The sequence below is a fragment of the Telopea speciosissima genome, chromosome 3, assembly GCF_018873765.1.
Source record: "Telopea speciosissima isolate NSW1024214 ecotype Mountain lineage chromosome 3, Tspe_v1, whole genome shotgun sequence".
NCBI classification, from domain to species: Eukaryota; Viridiplantae; Streptophyta; class Magnoliopsida; order Proteales; family Proteaceae; genus Telopea; species Telopea speciosissima.
In genome coordinates, this window is record NC_057918.1 from 49,704,059 (window position 1) to 49,719,515 (window position 15,457).

Consider the following 15,457-nt stretch of genomic DNA (forward strand, 5'->3'; position numbering starts at 1 on the left):
AAGATTGTAGACGCCCCCTATGGTGTAAACCGGGTTCTTGCGAGTCAGCCTTTAAGATAAAACAACCCTTGACCCCTCCAATAGTCGTTGCACTCACACACTAGCCGGGCCGCATCGAGTCACATTTGGTTTTTGCTTAGTCAATAACAGGAATTGAATAATAGGATCTCTCAAAACAATAAAAGCTATAATGAAAACTTGAGAGAAATTGAATACAGGAGAGAGTGTGTAACAACTCTTGTAATTCACTTACAAAGTGTCCAAAAGAATCCTCAATATATAGAGGTAAAGGACCCCTTGGAGACACCCTTTCCAAGGGATGTGTCCCTTCAAGAGATACAACAAAAAAGTCGACACTATACCCCTTGGAGACACCCTTCCCAAGGGATGTGTCCCTTCCAGAGACACAAAAAACTTCGATCATAATCGACCAGTGTCGAACAGAATCGAAACACAAATAGGTATTTTGAAAATTCATTTTTATAAAAATACAACAGAGCCCTTGTAGCTCTACGCCAGGCCAAGGCCTACAACTATAGGCGAGCCTCTGGCCGTGGCCTTTGGCCTTAGGCCCATACAATGATGCCTGCAGATGTTGGGGCCAATCTACAATAGCAGGCCAGCCCCTACCTACGGCTATATAGCCTTAAGCCCTACTATGATGTGCCTTGGCCAATGGCTGCCAGCCATGGTGAATATTTAATTTAAAAAAAGGGGTTTCAACGTGAGATGTTGTTGGCATCTAGGAAGAAGAGAGGAGGAAGAAGATGGTAGAGTTAGTGAAACCTTACTAGTTGCTTATTACCTTTTTAGCCTAAATATTTAGTTGAGGGCATGGTTTTATTATACCTACATGGGCTTATTTTGTTTAGGCCCCAAGTGGAGATAAATTTCACAAGGAATGAACTATTTATTAGGCCTAGTTTATGTGTTTATCATAAAGCCTAAAATAGGCCTCTGTTGTGCCGCAGGATGTGCATTACACACACTGTAGTAAGCTCACATCATTGTTTTAAGGGTCCTTTTATATGTCACTATGAAGAGTGAAATGAAATTTGTTAGAAATCTGATATCAAAAAGGAAGAGGACAGAGAGATAGCTTGAGTCGAACGAGGTCGTTCTGTCCTTAAGACAGTATTTGCACCCTATTACTGCATTAGGTTATAGCAAACCTGCCTCCCAAGATAAATCAAGCTTGAACTTGATTAATGTTTTGCGAGACAGTAATCACCTTGAAGCTACCAGAGTTGTGTTATATCTGAATGATTGAACTCGTGGGCTATTTATGGGTTTAGACCTAGCAGTTTGTATGGGTTACAACCATTGGGCTCACATGGCTGTTTGGAAGGATCACAACCACTGGGCTCAATGTTTTTCCAGGGGTTGCACCCCCTTTAATCAGTCACCGATCCAACGGTCGGATCCTAAACACCCCTTTAATCAGACATCGATCTAATGGTTGGAACCTAACCATCTCACTAGTCCACAAACCTGCGACCCAGAAAAGATTAAGGCACCTTATTGTGACAATGCATATGCGTAAAGTGCAAAGTACGCCATCAAAGAGCCACATTGTGCCTCACGCATGCGCACGCGTACGCATACGCGCTTGGACGGTCACCGTCCTTGCAAGTGCACCGTAGAGTCTTTTCTAAGCATAACATGTGATAAAAGACCATTATCATGTATAAGCCAAAAGAATTCTTTCTACACAGCCAATGTGGGATTAAAGTCTGACATTAATTATTTGAAAATTCCAACAATTTTTTTCAATTTTTAAAATAATTGAGTCTCAGTCTATAACATCTCTGTACCTTTAAATCATACTTACATAAAGGTGTCTTTCGATTTGAACCTTCATGTTGTCAGAATACGTCAGTACTTGTCAAAATCAAAGTAGTCGTAGCCTTGAACTTAGAATTTTACAGCGATAAATCTAATGTACTAGACATATGATTTACCTGAACATAGTTTCAATAATACTCGCACATTTATGGCCTTGTGCTTTTATCTTAGGTTTAAGCACCTTAGAGACAAGCTTTGAATCTCGCAGAAGCGGCCCCACTTCCTACACTTATATAGGTGAATCTACAAATGTATGACTTGCATTTTCTATAGGACATAGATTCATTAAAAGATTGATCCTACACTCTGTCAGTTTCTTCATATAAACATGCACTACCTTGAGATGACAAGAGATTCTATCTCTATTAGTTAAGTGCATAATCGGTTATTACTACAAGTGTTTTTCCATTGAACTAGTTGATTAGATGTTGGTCTAGCGTCTAGTTGGTTTTCACTTGTAGGTTATCTCTCATTTAAAAGTTTTAAACTCATCTCCTTAGAAGTCTTCCATACCACATCCCTACGTAGGCCTTTTGTAAAGGGATCAGCAAAATTTTCCTTTGGACTTTACATAACTAATAGTCACAACTCCTTTAATGAGTTGTTCTTTTACATAGCTATGTCTTAAACTGATATGCCTTGACTTTTCATTATAAATTTTATTATACGCTTATGATAATGATGCTTCATTATTACAAGATATTGAAATAGCAGACATTGGCTTAGGCAATAGAGGAATCTCTATTAATAGGTCCCTAAGTCATTCTGCTTCCTTTACTGCCATTGCTAAAGCAATAAATTGAGACTCCATGGTTGAGTGTGAAATCATAGTTTATTTCTTGGATTCCCAAGAAATTGAACATCCACCCAAGGTAAATATCCAACCACTTGTGGACTTTGATTCATCAGATCATGTAATCCAATTTACATTTATGTAACCTTCTAGCACTGCGGGAAAATCCTTATAACTTAATGCATAATTCATTGTGCTCTTTAAGTACTTAAGTACTCTAGAAACTGCATTCCAATGAATTTATACAGGGTTATGAGTAAATCGATTCAAAACACCAACTGCAAAAGTTATATCAGGTCGAGTGTACTGCATGGCATATATTAAGCTGCCAATGATACTATAGTATTCTAATTGAGATTCATATTTCTCTTCATTAGAAGTCAATCTAACAGAATGATCATATGGAGTAGCAACTGGTTTACCTTATGATTGAATTTCTTTAATATTTTCTTTATGTAATAAGACTATGTTAAAGAAATAGAATTAGATGATCTAATAATTTTGATTCCCAAAATTACATTTGCTTCACCCATATCTTTCATATCAAAACATGAAGATTAACATATCATCAACATATAAATATATTATAACACCATGTCCATTTTTGAATCTAGAATAAACACAGTTATCAGATTCATTTATTCTAAATCCATTTGCTACAATCTTTTAGTCAAAATTTTCATGTCATTGCTTAGGATCTTGTTTTAGACCATATAAAGATTTGACTAGTTTATAAACTTTACTTTCTTGGCCTTTCAAAACAAACCCTTCAGGTTGCATGTAAACTTTTTCTTTTAAATCATCATTTAGAAAACAGTTTTGACATCCATTTGGTGTATAACAAGTTTATTAATTGATGTTAAAGCAATTAATAATCTAATTGTACTAATTCTAGCAACTGGAGCATATGTACTAAAATAATCAATACTTTTCTTTTGCTTAAAACTCTTGGCTACAAGCCTAGCTTTAAACTTATTAATGGTTCCATCAGTTTTAAATTTTTGCTTAAAGATTCATTTACCACTAATAGGTTTAAATCCAGGACGTAAGTCTGTTAAAACCCATATTTTATTTTTCATGATAGAATCCATTTCATCATTTATAACTTATTGCCAAAAAGCAGAATCTTGAGAATTCATGGCTTCTCAAAAAGTCAATGGATCATGTTCAACATTATATGCACAAGAATGTGTAACTTCATTTCTATTTCCTTCCACCAAGAATTGATAGAAATCTGGACCAAAGGATTTTTCTACTCTAGCTCTTTTAATTCTTCTTAGTTCAACACTCTCATTATTTTTGGAGTTTACCTAATTTAGGTCTTTTAGGATCAATTAGTCTAACTAAGGCTCTACATCCCCATACTTTCTAGTATCCAAGAGAAGATTTTCTCTTCATCCAATATTCATAGGGAGTGATATTAGTTCTTTTATAGGGTATACGACTAAGTATATGACAAGCAGTCATTAATCCTTCCCCCCATAAATTCTTAGGTAAGTCAGAAGTAAGTAAAAAAGTATTCACCATTTCTGTTAGAGTCCTATTTTTCTTTTCTACTACACCATTTTGTTGAGGACTATAGGATATTGTTTGATGAATAATTTCATAAACTTCACAAAAATCATCAGTAGAGAAGTATTTCATTCCTCTATTAGTTCGTAGGATTTTAATCTTACGATCTAATTGATTTTTCACTTCGATTTTGTAGATTTTGAATTTCTCTAAAGCCTCATCTTTAGTCCTTAACAAGTATACATATGTATATTTTGAATAGTCATTTATAAAAATGATGAAATATCTTTTACCACCTCTGGTTAGAATACTTTTTTACTTACACAAGTCAGAATGCATACAGAACATTTGTCTTGACTAGAAGAAATGCATTTTGGTATTAAATTTAATTTAATCATATTTCTCATGCACTTATAATTAATATGCTCAACTCTAAAATGTCAAGTATCAAAAGTAGAAACAATGTAAGCAGAAGATGGATTTCCATTAATCATATTAAACTTATATATCCCATTTGATGCATATCCTTTCCCAACATAAATTCCCTCTTTAGACACTGATATTTCCTAACTCAAATAGGATTTTAAATCCATGTTTGTCAAGCAAGTTTACAGACATTAGGTTCTTCCTAATATCAGGATCATGAAGTACATCATTCAAAGTAAGCTCCTTTTCGGATGTAGATTCAGGACCACTGTGCCTTTTCCTATGACCTTAGCAGTTGAAGAATTTTCCATAAAGAGATCTTGTCTATCTACTATAGATTCATAAATCTTGAATAAATTTTTGTTCTTGGCAATGTGTTTGGTTGCACCGGAATCGATCCACCATTCCTCATCATCACTAACTGTATATACTTCAGATATCATAGCAGCCCAATCATCATTGTCAACCATGTTGGTTTGGTCTTTTGTTGCTTCTCCTTGAGATAAATTCTACATTGTTTCTTGAAATGACCGGCATTTTCGCATTTCCAACATGCCACTTTAGGATTAGTAAAACTACCATTCTTTTTATCTGAAACAGATCATTTCCCATCATACTTTCTCTTTTTGCCATTAGAAGATGTATTTTCTATAACATGAGCCTTTGAAGATTTTTCTTCTAATTCAACTTTGTCCAATTTGTGAGAATTCTCTTCAACTTGGATATACTTGATCAACTCTTGCATAGTCATTGCATCTTTCTTTTGTTTCAACTCTTTCCAACAATCTTTCCAAGCAAGAGGTAACTTAGAAATAATAAAAGATACTTGAAAAGATTCGTCAAGAGAATGACCCTCAGAGATGATTTGATTCATGAGACCTTGCAACTCATAAGTTTGTGAAATAATGGACTTATCTCCTACCATTCTATAATCAAATAACTTACTCACAAGAAACTTCTTGTTGCCGGCATCTTCAATTTTGTACTTCTTGTCGAGATCCTCCCATAGTTCCTTTGATGTACTTTCTGCAAATTTGTGCTTGTATACATCATACAGTGAGTTCGATAGTCCATTGAAAATGTGACATTTGCACATGAAATCGTCTTGTTCCCACTTCTATCGTTGCTTGATCTGGACCAGTGTTTCTCCACTTGAAGGTTCTCCATCGGTGTTTGTTGGTGCTACTAGTTTCTCTTCATTCTAAACATAAGCAATCTTCAAATTAGTGAGGAAGAAATCATCTTCCCTTTCCATCGCTTGAAGAATGAACCATCAAACTTGTCTAGTTTGGTGATCTCGTTCCCAGGTATCTTCATTACTGTTGTCTCCTCCATTGATCAAATACTGCCTTAAGATTGTTTGAAATCTGATATAAAAAAGAAAGAGGACACCTGAGTCGAACGAGGTCGTTCTGTCCTTAAGACAGTATTTGCACCCTATTACTGCATTGGGTTACAGTAAACCTGCCTCCCAAGATAAATCACATTGAAGCTATGAGAGTTGTGTTATATCTGAATGACTGAATTCATGGGCTATTTATAGGCTTGGACCTGGCTATTCGTATGGGTTATAACCATTGGGCTTACGTGGCTATTCGGAAGGGTCACAACCATTGGGCTCAATGTTGTTCCAAGGGTTGCACCCCCTTTAACCAGTCACCGATCCAACGGTCGAATCCTAAACACCCCTTTGATCAGACACCGATCCAATGGTTGGAACCTAACCATCGCACTGGTCCATAGACCTGCGACCCAGAAAAGATTACGAAGTGCAAAGTGCGCCATCAAAACGTCACATTGCGCCTCACGCACGCACATGCTCGGACGGTCATTGTCCTCGCAAGTGCACCGTAGAGTCTTTTCTAAGCATAACATGTGATAAAAGACCATTATCACATATAAGCCAAAAAAAAATTTTCTCCACAGCCGATGTGAGTCCCACATTAATTATTTGAAAACTCCAACAAAATTTCTCACTATTATTTTCTTAATCTTATTTTTTAATTGAACAACAAATTAAGAAGATGTGTGCAAATATAATTTCGCTATGCTGCTTCTTGGTTCTTCCTTCCCCTCCTCTTCATCTCCCTCACCAGAGAAATTATGACGATCATTTCTGGGTTACTATTTTATCAACGGCCTTTCTTCTTTCCTGTTCTAATAAAATTGCACACTACGAAAAAGAGAGAATAAATAAAAATAAAAAGCAATTTGTTGAACACGATTCACAGAGCAAGGGAAAGTGGGGATTGGAGAATGGTTGGGAAAAATAAAACACATAAATCTGATTCTTCCTATGGAGCTGATTGTATTTTCCGTCAAAGTATTTTGGTATCTTGAAGTGCCAGAATGGTTTTAGAGCTTCACGAAGGACTTCATCATTGTACGGCCTTCGGCATCAGCTAGAAGAAGGCAAGGGAAGTGGGGACTGTGTGCCCAACCTAACGTAACTCCAGCGGGTTTCTGTTTGGTTCCTCCCTTTGAGACTTTCTCTGAAGGAGATTAGAGATGGGTTTCTTCGTTACTATATTTGGGTTGATGAGAGTACATTTGGGGGGGGGGGGGGGTTGTAGGGGAGGAAAGAGTGAAAGTAGGAGGAGGGGTGTTGCAGGTCTGGTTGGAGTGCGAGGTTGCAGCTGCGAGGATGGTGTGGCCTTCTACGGAGGAGGGAGGAAGAGGAGTGGGCAGGTCCCACATGGCCACATGTGTTTAAAAAGGAAAGAATTGAAAAAAAAAATAGAGAGAAGATAAAATGTTGGGGTATTTTGGGGAGTTCAATTTTGTTTTCTTCTTGGGACCCATGAGAAATTAATAACCTTAGGGATTAAGGATATATTTTCAAATTCAAAACTAGTGGATGTAAAACATACTTTATACCTATTTAGTTGGGAAGCAGTTTTCTGTCTAGGAGTGTGACCTACGTTAGTACTCCCATGTGCCTATCTCTCTCCTCATTAAAACAAAGGGGCAAAACTGTCTTTTCATATGGGGAGACATATCTTGGCGGTGCCTAGATCTACTAGATAAAAATATTAAGGGAAACATACCTTGGCAGTGCCCAGATCTTTTGGAGACATACATTGCTGATGACTTTTCTTCTCCGATATAAAGAGAGGAAGTCTTACTCATTGCTCTAACAATATGGAAATAACCCATACTTCATTTTTCTCATGGCTTTCTCCACATTTTGGTTTTATTTTGATCAACTGAACGCAACTTTGAAATGTTCGGACGTGACCCAATAAACAAGTGCAATGACTGCTGGAGAGGCCAACGGGATTGTCTGATTTTAGAGGCTGATTCACAAAAATCCGACTTGCACCATAGAACGAGTCTACAGTCTTAAGGAAAGTGTCAGTTGGCACAACTCAATTCCATCGATTCCTTAAGTTTATCCATGCAATTTTAGTGACGTTATATTTGATGCTTGAATTTGCTGACATCAACGTTGGTTCGTCTTCAATTCAGATATTTATTCTATCCCCTTGATTTACATATGATACCATGCATAGCTTTTGATGAATTTCTCTAACACTTTCCCAACCAAGCAATGCACTATACAACAGAAGTAAATCAGTGATTGAGACATAACTTAAATAAACACTTCATGCTTGCCGTTCCGCAGCCATCCATTCTTAAAAAGTTGAAAAGAGCTTCCTCCAAACTAACAAACTCTTCTAATCTTAGTTTATTGAAAAAAAAATGTTCAAAGCTTTCTTTGCTCTTGAAAACATACCAGGGTCTTTATTTATTATTTTTTTGTTCTTTAATTTAGGTAGTGCGGACTGCGGAGGGGGTCCTTATTGTACTCTTCATTTTCCCCAGTCCACAACCATACATTGAAAAAAGCTGGAGTGGGGTTGGGGAGGGGGCCACCATCTTTACTTTCACTTTTCACCATCCATACCCATTCTTGAAGAAAGATTTTAAAGAAGAAAAAAAAAAAAAAAACTTTACTGGTTTAACCTCCTGCAGAAAAGGAAGTCCTTAATTAAATAATCACAGTAAAATTTTTATTCAATTTGGCTAAACTGGCAGATATCAATCACATAACTATTTTATGTTCCTTGGTGAATGGTTAGCTCTGCAACTCCAACATCTACTTTTTCTAACAAAGTGTCAGCCTGTCCAGTTGGCTGCCAGACCATGTCAAAGAAAAGAAAAGAAAATTCCAGCAGGGTTTCCACTAAAAGGAGGATTAAGGAGGAGAGGGAATAAGGAAAAGAGTTCCATTCTCTTGGTCTCATCCCAAAGTTATTTTCCACCTGATACTATGACCACATCCTAAGAATCATAACAATCCGATCAATATAGCTTTCACACTAAGAGTTATGTTAAAGCACACTGAAAAACATGCAAAAGATGAGCAAAACTAATAATCAATTGGAAGTTGTATATGAATACAGAATAATCAACAAAATAAAAAAAAAATACATCAAAGGCAAAAGTTTTTCTTTCACCATTGGAGTGTCATCATTCCCTTTACCCCTTTCCCCTCCCACAATGGTTCAAAGTCCAAAATGGCTTCGTCATTATTCTAGGAAACCCATCCAACCACCAGAACTTGTGGATTAAGAGATTCTCTATTGACCATGGGTGAAGGAAAACTCGGTCATAAATCAGAATTCTTTTTGCTTATCTACAAAAAAAAAAACATCAAAGTTGTTCTCCTTTTGAAATTTAGCAACACTTTTCTTTTACTTTTTAGTTTCTAAAACCACTAATCTAAACTTGAGGTTGACGCAAGATGGGATGGAGATAACAAAACAAAATGAAGTAAAAGCATAAATGCAGCATTTTAATTGATACAATGAATAGATCCATGGAAATGACCCTCAGGGCTCGGGTTGCATTTTCTCGCACTCCTCTCTGACTGATTGGAAAAGAACAGTAGAAAGATATCGCTCGCCAAAACTTGGGAACAAAACCTGCAAGTAGCATTCAGAACCCAAGCAAAATAAAATTACTACTAGTAAATGGGTTAGGCACTCATTAATAATGCAACAATGTCGTAACCTGCAAGCAGCCATATAAAATGATCTCAGCTGTAAAGAGTACTGGAGACCCCACAAATCACATCACTGGAACAGTCCTGATGCTTATACACATTCTGGTTTTATAATGTAGAACCCAGCACACTGTCAATAGTGAGAACCAAAATACTGGAACCCAATATAACACACATTTAATATGGTAACTGTTAACAAAACAGGTTTGTGGAATAATGCTTGAATGATCAATGAGATCAGTCAAGCTCTCTATTTATAATAATAATAAAAGAGATTACATGGGGAAACACTGTTCAAGACACTGTTCATGTGAACAGTGTCACAGCCCTAATTACATTTCTACCCTTGCTCATAAATACATAAATAAAAATAAATAAAACACCCAAAAGACCAGAATACCCCCATGGTATTCTGGTGTACATAATTTAACACTCCCCCTCAAGTTGGTGCAAATATATCAATCATGCCCAACTTAACTAGAATGGGATGGAACAATTTCCCAGATAATCCCTTAGTGAAGATATCAGCAACCTGATCAGCAGACTTCACAAAGGGAACACAAATCATCCCTCTGTCTACTTCAACATGTTTAGTGCGATCATGTTGTACCGGGTTATGTGCAATGCTGATTGCAGTTTTGTTATCACAGTACAATATCATGGGAAGATGAACAGGAACACCAAGATCTTGTAGCAAGCCTTTCAACCAAAGTAACTCACAAATGCCTTATGCCATAGCCCAAAACTCGGCTTCAGCACTAGAACAAGCCACCACATTCTGCTTCTTGCTACGCCAAGTGACCAAATTGCCACCTACAAAAGAACAGTACCTAGAGATAGACTTCCAATCTGCAGAACCAGCCCAGTCAGCATCGGTATACGCCTCTACCCGTAGGTTACCATTAGGAGACAGAAGAATGCCTTTTCCAGGAGCTGACTTCAAGTAGTGGAGAATCCGAAGAACAGCCTCCATGTGAGAAGAATAGGGATCATGCATGAACCGACTCACAAGACTCACAAGAACAAAGAATATCGGGACGAGTGTGTGAGAGATAAATCAGCTTTCCCACTAGGCGTTGGTACTGGCCTTTATCAATAGGTTCACCCTCCTTTCTTTGAGACGAACAGTAGCCTCCATAGGAGTATCTGAAGGGTGACATCCTAACAGACCAGTTTCAGCCAACAAGTCTAGGACATACTTCCTTTGGGAGAGAAAGATGCCTTTAGAAGATCTGGCAACCTCAATCCCAAGAAAGTACCGTAGCGGCCCTAGATCTTTAATCTCGAATTCCTACTCAAGAAACTTCTTCAACCGGCTGATCTCATCCCCATCATTGCCTGTAACCACAATGTCATCCACATACACTATAAGAACAGTGAGCTTCTCACCAGCCCTCTTTATAAAGAGAGTATGATTAGCATTAATTTGCTTGTAGCTAACAGATGTCATTGCCCTGTGGAACCGACCAAACCATGCTCGAGGTGACTGCTTCAGCCCATACAATGCTCGCTTCAATTTACACTCCTTGCCTTCATTATTGTCAGAAGAAAAACCTGGTGGAATATCCATGTATACCTCCTCACAAAGTTCCCTATTTAGGAAGGCATTCTTCACATCCAACTGTTGGAGATCCCATCCAAGATTAACTGCACACGATAGTAAAACCCGAACTGTATTCAATTTTGCAACAGGGGCAAAAGTCTCCTGATAGTCAATCCCATATGTTTGAGTGAAGCCCTTTGCAACAAAACGTGCCTTATACCGATCCACAGACCCATCAATCTTTTGTTTGACCACAAACACCCACTTACACTCCACTGGTTTTTTTCTTGGAGGGAGGGTTACAAGATCCCAAGTGTTGTTTTTCTTTAAAGCTCTCATTTCTTCCAACATAGCTGCCTTCCACTTTCCATCTGTATATGCTTCTTGCCAGTTTTTAGGAATAGGAACAGAAGGAAGAGAGGACACAAATGCACGAAAAGATGGAGAAAGAGAACTATAAGAAACAAAGCAAGAAATGGGATGCAGGGTGCAAGTCCTAGTACCTATTCGATGAGCAATAGGTAGATCGGAAGGAGAGGTCTCACCACAAGGAGAAGGAGGATCTGACTCCTGGGTTGGCAATTGGATAGGTATTGGTGCCACAGTGGATTGATGCTGCCCTCTGTTAGAGTGTCTCTTGTAGGTGATGATATTAGAGTTGTCAATTTTCTTTTGAAATTCACTGATGGTTCTTTGGACTAGAGTCAACTCCCCCTGACAATGATCATTACTACCATTATTTCCTACATACTCCCCCGGTAAAGGAGTCCCTACAGATGAAGGGACAGCAGCCAAAAGAGGCTGTGCAGCAGCCAAAGAAGGCTGGGCAGCAGCCAAAGGAGGCTGGACAACAACGGTAGGAGGCTGGGCAGCAGTGGTAGGAGGTTAGGCAGCAGCCAAAGGAGGAATTTCAAGGGGAGGAAACACAAGCACATCTTCACTGGAACCAGAATTCTCCCCCTGAAGATGTGTAGACTGATAATAGGCAAGACTTTCATGAAAGACCACATCTATACTGACCAAAGTACGACGAGAATGAGGGTGGTAACACTTATAACCTTTCTGGGTTGGAGAATAACCCAAAAAAATACACCTTAACCCATGGGGATCAAATTTGCCATGAGGTTTAGTGTCTCTGGCATAACACACACAACCGAAAACTTTGGGAGGAACCACAAAGGTGGAATTCCCATGTAAAATATCGACTGGACGGGAGTCAAGAACACGGGAAGGCAACCGATTAATAAGATAGGTTGCAGTAAGAATAGAATCCCCCCAATATTGGGAGGGAACATGGCGCGAAAACATCAACGCCCTGGCCACCTCCAACAAGTATCGGTTCTTCCTTTCAACCACACCATTTTGGGCTGGGGTATCAACACAACTTGTCTGATGAACAATCCCATTATCAACAAGGTATTTCTGAAATTGAGTGTCTGTATACTCAGTCCCATTATCACTTCTCAAGACTTTGAGAGTAGCATTGAACTGAGTTTTGACCATGTTATGGAAATGCTGAAAACAAGAAAAAACTTGACTTTTGGTGTGTAAAAGATAAACCCATGTGTGTCTAGAATGACAATCAATAAAAGACACAAACCAACGGTGACCAGAAACCGAAGTCTTACGACTGGGGCCCCAAACATCAGAATGTACTGAGTGAAAAAGTGAAGAACTCCTTTTATTAGAAATAGAATAAGTTGAACGTGTCTGTTTGGCCAGAACACAAGCCTCACAAAAGAAATCGGTCTTATCACAATGTTTGACCAAAGTAGAAAATAAAGATGTTAAGATGCTTAAGGGGGGGTGACCTAATCTAGAGTGCCACTGATAAATTTTAGAAGATACTAAGGAATTCTGATGTAGTGGTAGTAATGGAGGTGGAGTGAGATGTCCATCGTCAAGCAGGTATAGGCCACCATGCACTTTACCCAATCCAATCGTCTTCCCAGAGTCCAGATCCTGAAAATCACAATGGGAAGGAAAAAAGGTTACTTTGCAGTTAAGATCACGAGTTATACTACTAATAGAAAGAAGGTTAGTAGTAAAATTTGGAATATGTAAAACATTGGACAAAGGAAGGGAAGGAGTGCAGTTAATGATTCCTTTTCCAGAAATGGAGAAAAGGAAACCATCAGCCACCTTGACTTTGTCTTTCCCAGAGATAGGAGAATAACGATGGAAGAGGCTAGAGGACCCGGTCATGTGATCTGTAGCTCCAGAATCAATGATCCCAGGATGGGACGCTACAGAGGCACAATGACCACCAAACGAAATACCTGACCGAGAAAAGTGTGAACCTAAAGGAGTAGACGAAGTGGCAGTAGCTGGTGTAGTAGAGGCAGCAGCAGTGGAAGACTTTAGCACACGTAGGAATGCCTGTAAATCCTCCTGAGATAGGCCAATGTCAGTAGTAGGGGCTGCAGTGACAGACTCAGAGTGATTGGCCTTGGTTTTTGGTTTTCGCTTGGCAGCCCGTTCAGCCTCAAAGTCAGCAGGCTTCCCATGAAGTTTCCAACATTTGTCCTTGGTGTGATAAGGCTTATGACAATGCTCACAAGTAATAGTGACGATAGTAGTACCACCCACAGAGAGAGTGCCAACTGGTGTAGAAGGAGCCGGTACAGTAGTCTGAAGGGCTGATCTGTCAGGGACAGCAGGGTGCAATATAGCAGCTCGGCGATTTTCTTCAGAGGAGACCAAGGCATAAGACTGCTCAAGTTTGGGAAAAGGGGAATGGCCCAACACTTGAACACGAATTGGGTCATACTCAACATTCAACCTAGCCAAGAAGTCATAGACCCTGATTTTATCCACATGTTTCTTATAGGCAGCTAGATTAGTAGCATTATCAGGTTGGTAATCAGAGAAGTGGTCCAACTGTTGCCAAAGGTTGCGCAGAGTAGCATAATATTTAGAGACTATTAAGTCCCCCTGAGTAGTATGAAGAACCTTCTTCCTGAGTTCATAGACCTGTGCATCATTACCAAGCTGTTCGTACGTTTCCTTACAGGCTGACCAAACCTGAGAAGCTGTATCAAAAAGGAGGAACCCATGTGCAATGTCCGAAGTCATAGAACCAATCAAATAAGACATGAGAACACCATTGTTGGCAAGCCAATGAGTCGGGAGCAGCACTGGGGCAGCAGCATGGGAACAAGTGCCATCAATGTGGCCGGTGAGACCACGGCCAGCAATAGCAAAAGAGGTGACCGAGACCACAATAGGTAGTTGCTTGCCATCAAGTTTGATGGGATTGGGCTGAAAAGTATGATAATCTGATTTTTCATGTCCAGGTTGATTAGAAGTTGCAGTGGAATCAGCAGAGTCACCCATAGTTGCAACAAGGCTGTGGAGAATGAAAAACCAGCAATTACACCAAACCAAGAGTTGAAATCAAGGTCGAGTGGGCCAATATGAAGGACAAAACAGCTCCCAAAAAATCAGTAGCAGCAGAGAGATCCCTTCCACAGAGATCGACAATGTCAGGGTTTTGGAAGAGAACCCGAAATTGGAGATCGATGTGGTGATGGGGATCCAAAAAAAATTGACGAAGAAGCTTGATCGAATCTGTCCAAGAACCTGTAGAGGATGTCCTTGATGAAGAGAAGAAGCTCCAATAAAAAAACAGCAGCAAACAACCCAATTCCCAAAAATCGATAATGATCAGGGTTTTAGAAAACCCTAAAAAAGAGGAATCGATTGGGAGAAGGGGTCTTTAACAACTAAAAAAGGCTTGAGGGCAGCTGGCCCAGATCGCAGATGAGTGTCCAATATGCAGAAAACCAGCCTTGATCAATGGTAGTGGCTAGGGCTTCAAAATTCTGGAAACTCCAAAAATCGTAGACAGGAACCAGCAGCAATCGAACCAAATAAATTATCTCATAAAGGGAAAAAACAGAGGTGGGAATAGGGCAGCAACTAGATCATATGATTACCTCTGTAGTGCTGCCCTTAGGAAGGGAGGAGAAGCAAAGGGGAAAAAAAAGAGAGAAAAGAAATCGAGAGAAGGGGAGGAAAGAAAAAACAATAGGAAGGGGGTGGGTTTTGAAAACTTAGATCAGAGAAATTTTGGCTCTGATGCCAAACGGGTTTGTGGAATAATGCTTGAATGATCAATGAGATCAGTCAAGCTCTCTATTTATAATAATAATAAAAGAGATTACAAGGGGAAACACTATTCACGACACTGTTCACGACACTGTTCACATGAACAGTGTCACAGCCCTAATTACATTTCTACCCTTGCTCATAAATACATAAATAAAAATAAATAAAACACCCAAAAGACCAGGGTATTCTGGTGTACATAATTTAACAGTAACCTACA

The 15,457-nt window shown here is 39.0% G+C and overlaps 1 protein-coding gene across 1 annotated transcript in view; it reads right to left on the reverse strand.

Annotated features, from left to right (window-relative positions):
• Nucleotides 1-9,329: 9,329 nt before the first annotated feature.
• Nucleotides 9,330-15,457, reverse strand: part of LOC122655758 (cysteine synthase, chloroplastic/chromoplastic-like) — a 62,911-nt gene continuing 56,783 nt past the window's right edge. Inside the window, exon 10 of the mRNA XM_043850076.1 lies at nt 9,330-9,504. Within this exon, the coding sequence (XP_043706011.1) occupies nt 9,412-9,504 (93 nt within the window). The 3' untranslated portion in view covers nt 9,330-9,411. The remainder of the gene's footprint in view (nt 9,505-15,457) is intronic.